General features: G+C 40.6%; 1 protein-coding gene across 4 annotated transcripts in view; it reads left to right on the top strand.

Moving 5' to 3' along the window:
* LOC126253627 (mucin-5AC-like) overlaps positions 1 to 12,175 on the top strand; it is a 142,199-nt gene that overhangs the window by 30,632 nt on the left and 99,392 nt on the right. For all 4 annotated transcript variants that reach the window (XM_049955104.1, XM_049955106.1, XM_049955105.1 and 1 more), the window contains exon 8: positions 9,618 to 9,990. In XM_049955104.1, coding sequence (XP_049811061.1) covers positions 9,618 to 9,990 — 373 coding nt within the window. The remainder of the gene's footprint in view (positions 1 to 9,617; positions 9,991 to 12,175) is intronic.

Consider the following 12,175-nt stretch of genomic DNA (forward strand, 5'->3'; position numbering starts at 1 on the left):
CAGTGCATTATCCAGTATTGTAGTGGAGTTCTTTTCTATGTTTGGAAGCAAAGAGTGTGTGAACTTCTCCTTGAATTTTGTTACAAGCATTTCCTCCTATTAAACCCCATATTTATTTGATGTAAACAGCAACAAAGCATTTGCCTTTTCCAACTGGAGCTTTCATGGTTCTTCAAGCTGTGTCATTAGTTCGTGCAGTCAATCTGGAATGACAATCATTTACCCATGTTTCATCCAACGAAATGATTTCATGAGGTTTACACTTAGATACTTCCTTTAGAGAAGGAGAAAGGGCATGTCCAAGCAACAATATCCTCTTTTTTTTTTTTTAAGTGGAATATTTCTTCCAGCAAAAGTTTTCCGTCAGAATCCCATCTTCCACAGTATAACTGAAAGACTCCTCCGAAAAACAACTCACTATCTCGTAGTGAGAAAAGCTGCTTCATTCAGGCTGGATATTCTTCCCACACACAAGTCATGTACGAGGGTAGTTCAAAAAGCTCTTGGAACGGAATAGAAAAAAAGTACTTACATCACTGAAATTTTTTTTGTTTTTCAATGTAGTCTCCTTGCAGATTAATGCACTTGGTCCAACGATGTTCCAGTGCCTTGATCCCATCTCGAAAATGAGTTTCCTCCAGGCCTGCAAAATTGTTGTAAACTCCGACTATCAATTCTTCATTTGAAGTGAATCTTCGTTCACCAAGAAATATTTTCAGTTTTGGGAAGAGATGGAAATCTGGCGCAGCCATATCAGGTGAATAAGTTGGGTGTGGCAACATTTCATACCATAGTTTGTGTAATTTTGCCATGTCCATGGCATGTGTCCGTTCGCGCATACTTGGAATATGACATTCTTCATTGCTAAACCTGGCCTTTTTCGCATATGTTTTGTTGTAATTTGTCCAGGAGGTTAGCATAGTATTCGTCAGTAATTGTTTGCCCAGTAGGGAGATAATCTACAAACAGAATCCCCTTCACAACCCAGAACACTGATGCCATGACCTTTCCCCTCCAAAGGAATTGTCTTTGCTTTCTTTGGTGGCGGAGAATCAGCATGCTTCCACTGCTTTGACTGTTGGTTTTTGTCTCTGGGATATAGTAGTGCACCCAACTTTAATCTGAGGTCACAAACAGACGCGAAAATCTTGCCCGTTTCTCCTAAAACGGGCCAAACATTGTTCCAATATGTCCAGTGTCTTGCGTTTTTGATCCAGCGTCATGAGTCACGGCACCCATCTTGCAGATAATTTTTTTTTTTCGTTTCTAATTCTTCAGTTAAAATGTGATATACCCTTTCATGTGACATCTGGCAAGTGTAAGCAATTTCACACACTTTCAATCAGCGATTCTCCATGACCATTTTGTGCACTTTTGCAATGATTTCTGGAGTAGTGACACATCTTGGCTGACCATTGCGCGGATCGTCATCTAAGCTCTCCCAACGAAATTTAAATTCATTTGTCCACTTAGCAACAGTTGAATGTGAAGGAGCAGAATCCCCCAGTGTATTTTCGAAATCGGCATGAATGTCCTTTGCTTTCATACCTTTCTTTATGAAATACATACTCACTGCTCGAAGCTCAATTTTTCCCATCTTCGCAAATCAATGTGCAGGAACAAGAACAGAGCCACGTCACTGCCAAAGCTCTGTTTCAAGAGCACTGACGTGGCATGTGTTTACAGGCAACAGTCCAACGAATATTACGTGAACAACTCGTTGCACTAGCGCTGACCTCTTGTGGTGATTCCGAGAGCTTTGCAAACCACCCTCGTACATGTCACCAGCTTCTGTCCTCTTGAAAATTATTCAGCTCTATTGTTTTAGCAGCAAGCATGCTGGTCTTCCCTGGAATCAAGAGTGGCAGTTCGCTCTTGTAGATCTCTAGCACATTCCTCCCTTGTTATTTTTTTCACAGAAGTCATTCCTTTTCTCAGAACAGCAGCTACTTGACAATGACCTGCGACAATGGTGTAAGAGGCCTGCCTTTATCCCTTCCTTCCTCAAAATAGCACCAAGTGTGAAAATACAAGCTCACGAGATTGGCTCTTTAAGGTAGCGCCCCTGCCGGCTTTCCTAAATATAGAGGAAGAGACCATATCACAAACGTTTGAAATTGTGACACTTTACACCGTACCATTAACACAAATTAAATCAAAAGTCACTATCTGCAACAAACGATGAACATGTGGCAGATGCTTTGCAGTCATTCAGAAAGCCTCGCACCATACATGACCTCGAGTGGTAGGATGTGCCACACACGACCTCGAGTGGTAGGGGTGGCAACCTTGCACCTTCACTATGGTAACAGCTACACATTTCAGTGCTTGGATTGGCACTGAAGTCCCCCACACACAATGTGATCCACATAAATGAAATGTCAGATTTTGGTGGCCTGACTAGTAACGCTTCAGGCTCACAGAGCTGTTCATAAACACAAAGTGATACCAGACAATCATCCTTTAATCAAAAACACTTTGAAATATTGCCATAGATGCATTGTCCTACATGAAATGACCTTAAGTCTTTCAGTAGTTGTTAGTTCTCTGGAAAAAAGATGCAGATATGTTCACATACCTTCAAAAGTCCTGCTTTTATGGGAAAAGAGCACTCCAGTAATTCTAATTGCACTTCACAATCCTGTTTCCCATCAAGCAGTCTCTTGATGTAGCCGACGAGGATTTTCAGAACTCTTAATGTCAGTTGTTATGCAATTTCATGGATCCTAATAAATGCAGCCTTGCATCATCAGAGCTATGTATCAACCTCTCCGTCATACACAGCATACAGCAGCTAGGTGCAGTACTGACATCAAGCAGCATAACAAATCGGTCACCCAATGCACTATTACTTTGTAAGGTTGTATTTTGTGTTTGGTGCACATCTCTCTGAGCACAACAAATTGAAATGATAAATTGTGCAGTGATTTCCTTGGGCTTCCTTTCAAAGCCACTAGTAACTCATTCAGTAAACCAGTACACTAGTGGGCTGCAGCACATGAAATGATCAGAAACTGGTTTCCCAGTGTTGTTTCCTGCAAAATTCATTATGCATGAAACACTGTGTTTTCCAATTTCTTTAGGTGTCCTTTTTTTTCCATTGCAGTGATACTGTTATTACTTTTAATTTTGCTTCTAAAGAACTGATAATACTTTATCTTACCTGCGTCTTTTGTATTCATATGTTTCCTTTTATTGATAAACTCCAATATTTTATGAGTATTTGTTCATTTGCATGTGTTTTAACACTTTACCTGAGGTAATCTATTTAGCCTTCATAGGGTTTTTTATGTTTGTTACATTACATTTCGTTCATTCTGCCCCCTCTCCAACCCCTTCCTCACTTTTATTGTGTCCATTGTCCACTGACTCGGATAATTTTCATTTAGTCATACTCCATAATGAACATCTTGTACTTCACAAAGGACCTCATGTTTGTACACCATGAGGTATGTGGGGTCCTGCCCACTCGTCTCTTATAGGGTGCCTAAAGGATGCTGCTTTCTCTGTTAGCTAAACAACAATTCAAGCAAGTCACATTATTGGTTTTTATAACAACGAAGTAGATTGTCAATACTTAACTTTGATTTGTGAGAACATGTTGTAAGCGATGGATGTCACTCAAACAATTAGTGTCCTTTGCTATATACAATGTTCGAGCAAGTTTGTGGATCACTAATAACGGCTATCGTAGTGCTCTCTTCTGGTACGTGTCTTGCTAGCATCCGATTCCTACTCCGGCCGATGCTGGCATGTACGGCCCATATATTCCCTTCTTGTAGAGGCTGCTCCTGTCGTGATGCAGTCCTAGTCAGCGGGCTATTGGCTAATGTCGTCTCACAGCATTGTTTGCTCTAGCGTTTGTCATCTTCGTGTTACACTGGAACAAGGTACTCTTCAAAGGTGGTTATTTGCCAGGTCTGTAAACCTGAATACTGGTCTGGCAAATACACTTTTGAAGTGCAGGTCATAGTGTGCGACAAGATGTCGTTTTATTGCAGCTTCTTCTTCTTCTTCTTCTTCTTCTTCTTCTTCTTCACCATCACTTTTGATCTCCACAGGTCATTTTCCTTCCAGTTTTCTAGCTTAAATTTGTCTTCCATTGCTTCCTATATGTACTTTTCCCATGTTAGCACTTGCCTACCTCTCCTCCTCCTACTGGGCAGCTCCTGGTCACCTATGGTCAGATATTCTCTCACCATTCGCCTCCATACATCCTTATTTCCTATTCTGTGTTGCTTCATTAAGTGCAGACATCTCATATACTCCAGTTCCATGGTTCTAATTTTCTCTCGAAGTTCCTTTGTTTGAGGCCACATCTCAGTTCCATGTGGTACTATGTTCTTCACCAAACTGTGATGTTCAGGATGTCAATTATTGGACTATAGTTACAATCTAAGGTGTGCATACACTTTATTCAACATGTAAACGTCAGTGCAGATATCTGGGTTTAGGTTATGACATGTTCAATGTGACTTCCATCAATGGCGATGATATGGCATAGGTGAGTAGTGAAATTCTGGGAGACCACTGGAGTGTCTGAACATCAGTGTTGTTGATGACCTCCTGAATGGCTATTTTCAACTCAGCAATGGTTTTGGAGTTATTGCTGTACAACTTGTCTTTAATATATCCCCACAAAAGGAGTCACATGTGTTCAGAACCAGAGAATATGGTGGCCAATCTAGGCCCATGCCAGTGTACTGGATACCCCAGAGCCAGAATGTGGTTCCCAAAGTGCTCCTCCAGGACGTCAGACACACTCCTGGTTCGATGGAGTCGTGCTCAGATGATTTCATCTACATAATCCAAAGTGACCCTGATTTTGACAATATGTGGTTCATGCAAAAAAGTGGTCCAACTGAAACATTCATATTTCTTTACGTACTACACGAATATGTAATAAAAAATGGGTCTTCCTATTTTTAAAAATGCAGTTGATATCCGTTTGACCTATGGCAGCGCCATCTAGCGGGCCAACCATAGTGCCATCTGGTTTCTCCCTTCAAGCTAGACGAGTTTCTATCTTTGTAGTTTTTTTGTTTGATGCTTATTTCGTGAGATATTTGGGCCGGTCACTATCAATGGACCACCCTGTATATTTCATATTAGGGAGTTCAGCAGTGGATTTAATAAAAGGAGGTGACAGTTTCCATTTTCTACTTTCACCATAATAATTTTATTAGTTCACCTTTATTACAACAAAAGTAAAAAGTACCACCACCTTCTTTTAATGTATATAAATAAAAATGTGTGAAATAAAAACAAATCAAAATTAGTGAAACCAAGGTTTTGCTTGTCACCAACATCATTCAATGTTTTATAGATGACTTGATCAGAGAATGGAAAAGAGAGATGGAACACCATCAGGTATAAAGATTTGGGTGAATAAACACATTAACATGACGATGTTTATTGATTGACATTCCCATACTAGACAGCAAAGATAAATTACAAATGGAATTACATAAACCAACAGTATTATGAAAACGATTGTTGCTATTCACCATTGAGCGGACATGCTGAGTTGCAGATAGGCACAACAGAAAGATCACAATCTCTGGCTGCTGAGGCCATGCATTCCATCCTGGATTTTCCAGTGTTTGATTACATAAACTAAATGAGGTAAACACAAATGACAATCTGACTATATCTATAAATAAAACAAAACCCTTAGCCTTTTTAGGTATTCATCCAGTACAAACAAAAGTAGTCCCAATAATAAACCTATTGAATAGGTAGCCTATTTCAAATATTTAGGATCTGTCATGTCATATGAACAAGATATAGGTATACAGGAAAAAATTAGTATTACCAACAGATACGTGGCATAATGAGGAGAACATGTGAGGGTAAAACAAGGAAAGAGGACAGCTGCACAATAAGTAATATTTTTAAAAATATTTAAGGTTTTCATTTGACTCACCCTCGTAACTGTAAAGATGACGTGCTGAGTTTCAGACAACAAAGGTGGTTACACACAAAGCTATTGCCCAAAATCTTCCACAGAAAAGAAAACAAACACACATTTACACAAGCAGGCACACCTCATGCACACAAGACCGCTATCTCCAGCTGCTATGACCAGACTGCAACTGTTGAATGGTGGAACAAAGCAGTGATCCTGAGTAGAGCAGAGAAAGGAGGGGGGAGGAGGAGAGCACTGTTTGGCAGAGAAAGCAAGGACTACAAGGAGCCAGGACAAGCCTGCCAAGTTTAGTGTCAGGAGGCTATTGGGGTGGGAGGGAGTGAGGGGATAGGAAAAGGAGAGGAGTACAGAGGGGAAAAGACTGGTGAGTGCATTGGTACAGAGTGAGGAGATGTGAACTGGGAGGAGGTGATAGGACAGAAGGTGTGCAATCTGCTGAATGGAGGTTGTGTGGACAGTATGTTATTGTAGGTTGAGGCCAGGAAAGTTTTTGGGAGTGGAGGAAGTGTTGTAAGGATAATTCCCATCTGTGCAGTTCAAAAAATCTGGCTGCTTTCACAGATGATCCAGCCTCTGACTGGGTAGAATAAGTCTGTGTCAGGACTGGAATAAGAAGTGCTGGGTGGGTGGATTGGGCAGGTGTTGCACCTGGGTCTGGTATAAAATCACTGTGGCAAAGGTTGAGATTGGGAGTAGCATAGGGATGGACTAGTAGGTTGTGGAGGTTGTGTGGGTGACGGATCATTTCTTTAGGAGAGCTGTGAAGGATTTTGGGTTGGCTGTCCCTTGTTTCATGGCATGGTGATAGACAATTAAAGCTCTGATGAAGGTTGTGGTTCAGTTGTTGTATTGTGGAGCACTATTGGGTGACAAATGAGCTGGTTCTTGGTGGTAGCGGGGAGGATTAGGAGTATTTGGAGATATGGTGCAGGAAATCAGTTTATGTACAAAGTCTGGGGGTTATTGTCTGAGAAGTGGTTGAGAGACCTTCAGCATACTGGGCAAGGGAGTTCTTTTCACTGCAAATACACTGTCCCTGGGTGACCAAGCTGTATAGGAGGAACTTTTTGGTGTTGAAGGGATGGCAGCTGTTGTAATGCAGGTATTGTTGGTTGTTAGTGGGTTTAATGAGAATATAAGTGTGGTTTGATCAATCAGAGAGGAGGTGGTCAATTTCCTGGTAAGTGGCGTGCTGGATTGAGGAGGACCATGTGAAACTAATGGAACAGTGGTGTTGAGATTATGAAGGAATGAGGATAAGGTGCCTTGGCTGTGAGTACAGACCACAAAGATACCATCAATTAACCTAAACCAGACGAGGAGTTCGAGGTTTTGGGAAGCTAGGAAGATTTCCACTAGATGGCCTATAAACTGGTTGGCATAGGGGGGGGGGGGGGGTATTATTTAGGTGCCCATGGCCTGTGCCACAGATACGTTTGTGTACCTTCCCTTCAAAGGAGAAGTACTTGTGTTTAAGGATAAAGTTAGTAAGGTGGTGATGAATGAGGCAGTGGGTCAGAAACACCCCAAAAGGCTGGCAAGGGTGTTGAGGGTAGGTTGGGCTGAGAAATAATTGTTAAGAAGAAAGTTTGATATGTTGCACCATTTCCAAGGTAATTAGCATTGAAGTTCGTTAGTCAGGCCATTGCATGTGCAAATTCCAGCCAGTAAGGATCGAATCTGAGCCGAAGGCGGAATGATCTCATCCGCCTTCTTCTAAACTATGAGAGCAACTGGCACTAATTGTATGTGGCAGTCTGCTGGAATTTGCAAGCGTAACGGCCTGATTGGCTAACTTGAATGCTAATGAACTCTTAAACAGTGCAACATATTGAATTTTGGTCTTAGCAGTTGCACCCTGCAGCACTGTTATAAGCTTTTCAGATTTTTTCTGACCTAAATAAAAGGTGTGTCAAGATACTACACAGGGACTTGGGTGCTCAACTAGGAAGAGAAAAAAAAATCTGTCAGTGGACTCGACGGAAACATACTGACATGAATGATGAAAGACGTGTCAAACTCTGTAGGCAGTGCAGCCTCATCTCCAAATCCACGTACTTCAAAAGGATACCAAAAAAAAAGTTAACATATGGGAATTGCTGTTGTACACTATATGATCAAAAGTATCTGGACACCCCCAAAAACATATGTTTTTCATATTAGGTGCATTGTGCTGTCACCTACTGCCAGCTACTCCAGATCAGTGACCTCAGTAGTTATTGGACACGATGAGAGAGCAGAATGGGGCACTCTACAGAACTCACGGACTTCGAACATGGTCAGGTTGTTGGGTGTCACTTGTGTCATACATCTCTATGCGAGATTTCCACACTCCTAAACATCCCTAGGTCCACTGTTTGAGATGTGATAGTGAAGTGGAAACATGAAGGGACACACAGAGCACAAAAGTGTGCAGGCCGACCTCGTTTGTTGACACTCAGAGGTCGCCGACAGTTGAAGAGAGACATAGTGTGTATTAGGCAGACATCTATCCAGAGCATCACACAGGAATTCCAAACTGCATCAGGACCCACTGCAAGTACTATGACAGTTAGTGGGAAGTGAGAAAACTTTGATTTCATGGTCGAGCGACCGCTTATAAGCCAGACATCATGCCGGTAAATGCCAAACGATGCCTCACTTGATGTAAGGCGCGTAAACATAGGACAATTGATCTGTGGAAAAACATCGTGTAGAATAACGTATCACAGAACACAACATGGCGATCCAATGACAGGGTGTGGGTATGGCGAATGCCCGGTGAACGTCGTCTGCCAGCGTGTGTAGTGCCAACAGTAAAATTCGGAGGTGGTGGTGTTATGGTGTGGTCGTGTTTTTCATGGAGGGGGCTTCTTGCATCCCTTGTTGTTTTGCATAGCACTATCACAGCACAGGCCTACATTGATGTTCTAAGCGCCTTCTTGCTTCCCACTGTTGAAAAGCGATTCAGGGATGGCGATTGCATCTTTCAACACGATTGAGCACCTGTTCATAATGCATGGCCTGTGGCGGAGTGGTTACACGACAATAACATCCCTGTAATGGACTGACTTGCACAGTGTCCTGACCCGAATCCTACAGAACATCTTTCGGATGTTTTGGAATGCCGATTTCGTGCCAGGCCTCAGCGATTGACATAGATAGCTCTCCTCAGTGCAGCACTCCGTAAAGAATGTGCTGCCATTCACCAAGAAACCTTCCAGCACCTGATTGAACGTACGCCTGCGAGAGTGGAAGCTGTCACCAAGACTGAGGGTGGGCTTACACCATATTGAATTCCAGCATACCAATGGAGGGCGCCATGAACTTGCAAGTCATTTTCAGCCAGGTGTCCGGATACATTCACATAGTGTATTATGTAAGCATTGACGTACCTTTCCACAGAGAAATCTACGATGTTAGAAGTCCACCTTGCCTGCCTATCCTTCTTTCCTTTCTCCTGATGAAGCGTGTACCATATCGGAAAGATTGAGATCGAATATATTTGTATTCTTTGCTTTTATTACGTATGCCTCTAACTCTTTAAGTTACGTCCAGGTATTCTTTTTCCACACTGTGTTTTTATTTTTTCCTTGAAGATTCATATATTAAATTTTTTATATAAATTATTGATTTTGAACCTCAAGAATAAAAGAGTTAACCTTATAATACAGTGAAATAACTACTAAATTATTGATTGATATTACAGGTAGCAGGCGGTGAGTCCATCCAACTGGACCATGACTACTGCTCAATGTCCAGTGGAACTGTTGAAGCCCCACGCCCTTTCTATCACTCTGATGCTTCAGAGTACTCAGTAGCGCCAAATGCCTCATTACTGCTTCCGCAAGAGCAGCAGTTGAAACATTCATCATCGACAGATTGCTGGGAGAATAGTTCACGGAAAGATAGTGGCCTTGAGTCTGGAGATGTTAGCGATGCTAGTGAGGAAGCTGGAGGTTCATCAGTTGTAACATCTGTTGATTGTGGCTCTGGTACAGTCATCGCAACACTTAAAAGTTCTGTGACTTCAGCACAGATACAGCCTGGAACATCACTTTTGAGGAAAAGCTTGAACACAGGTTAGTTTAACTTCACATATTTTTGCACTACAAAATAAAACCTTTTTTTGCAGGTATGCTGATAAGTAACTGCAGAGGGATATAAAGGTGCCTTTTCGAACATTTAATACAAAGGTGGAAATGAATGCCACCGGTAATTCTTCATTTTACTGATGGGAATTTCTGAGATATTAGTGTTCGCTATTTATTTAGAACTTACAGGTCATGGGAACAACAGCTGTACAAATCTTCCTTGTGCCCTTTGTAGATCAGGTTCGGAAGGCTATTAGAGGGCAATTTTCATGGATATACATGTTTCCCATAGTGTTTTTATGTCACGATTATAGTATCATTTTTCATACAATAAATTTCTCATAAAATTTTTAGCAGCATGTCTGACGGTATTGAAAATTTTAATACTGATTCAACACAGAAACTTGCCATAAATGCGTGTTCACATTGTATTTGTGCCAGTAGTGCAAAATCCTACTGCTTTTAGTATGCGCGGGCAACAAATTGGTCAGTTATCAAGGGTGTTAGATTTTGATAATTTTTTAAAATAAATTTATATGAAATTTGCAGAAAAAGTAGGAAATTAATTATTAACAGGATGATTGCTAACTTGTGCAAATAAATGTAATTCTAAATTAGAATTAATATATCAAACAATAAATTCATTTAATACCCAGAAGCAGTATTCATAGTCAAATATAATGGGGTAAATATGTGAAGAATAAAATAAAGAACATGTTAAAATCCAAGAGTTTATTTGGAGTAGGGTCTTTTATAAAATAAATTGTATGACGTTGTGCCTTTATCTTGGGAAGTGGGGCTCTTAGAACAAAACAACGGAAGCATTGGCATTGGCTGAACAGTTTGCAACAAAATTTTGTTATTAATGTATTATGCTAACATGATCCTGAAGTTTATGCTTCATGTGACGGGCTGCTGCTGGACTTTCATCAATTGTAGGCGTGCATCCTGTAGCTGAGGAAACAGCAGTGATAAAATGATAGAAAGTAGAGTTTGTGTGTGTATTTTTATTACCTCCTCTCTAAAATCTAGAATTTATGTATGGAAACAAAGGCATTAAATAGTGTTGCTGACAACTGTCTTAATATTGTTGTTATTATTATTATTATTATTATTATTTTGTTCACCTTGCATGATGGTATTGTGTATGCCTTACATGATATTACTTTGTCTGCTTTACAGTAAGTATCACGTCATGAGAGATATTTTCTATTAGATATGTATGAGCAAAGTTTTGAAATATTGTTCCATAAGTTATCTGATGGTAGTCCAAACAGTGCCTAGTAAAATATTTGCAATGACTATGTCTAATTTATTGACTTGAAGCTAGCTGGTTCAAACATTGGTGATAGAAGCAATTTTCACTGCCTTTATTTAGCCAGCAAGGGAAGGGGAGGTGGTAGCAGTGAGTACTTGATTACAAGACTTGGTACAAGTGTCTGGGACTAAATGCCAAACATCTTTGCAATGTTTTATGAGTGAGGGCATGCTACACTGTTTGGATGGGAACATTAAGTTGGGCAACCTGGTGTTGTCTGCTATTGAGGAAAAGGCTGTATGATGGTGTTGTTTTATCATCATCATCGCCACAAAAAGATGGTAGTACACTCTTCACATGCTCTATAGTCACCTGGTCTCCACCGCATGACTTAACTGCACCATTTATGTTTTCTGAAACAAGGTCACAATCGAAATTGTTATTGGCAGAAATAAACACCAGAAAAATAATCAACAGAGACCGTGACTGACTTATTTAATTGGTTTCAATCACATATTGATAATCTTCGGACTAACCACTCATGTTGCGTACAGTGACATTGGGTATTGTCATACAGTACAACTGCTGATGACAGCTGGGTAAGTGCTTGAAATTGGTTGCAATTTGAAAAGTTCTTATGATTGTATCAGTAACAGAATGAAAGAAGAACAATCATTTTACATCATTGATTCAGGAAAAATGCTTATAATTTTGAAATAGTTTTATGCGTTTCTCCACTGACAAACTGATTATGGGACTGTGATTCAAAAATGAATGCTACATTCTGTATGTGTGTTTTTACTGAGAGTAACTTTACTGACATGTAACCAGTGACTAGGTAACGTGAAATTCCCAACCTTTGGTTGACAGGTAGGGTTCGTACATACCCCCGGTAAAGGCTAGGCCCAGAAAGGG

The sequence above is a fragment of the Schistocerca nitens genome, chromosome 4 (genome assembly GCF_023898315.1).
Source record: "Schistocerca nitens isolate TAMUIC-IGC-003100 chromosome 4, iqSchNite1.1, whole genome shotgun sequence".
Taxonomy (NCBI): Eukaryota; Metazoa; Arthropoda; class Insecta; order Orthoptera; family Acrididae; genus Schistocerca; species Schistocerca nitens.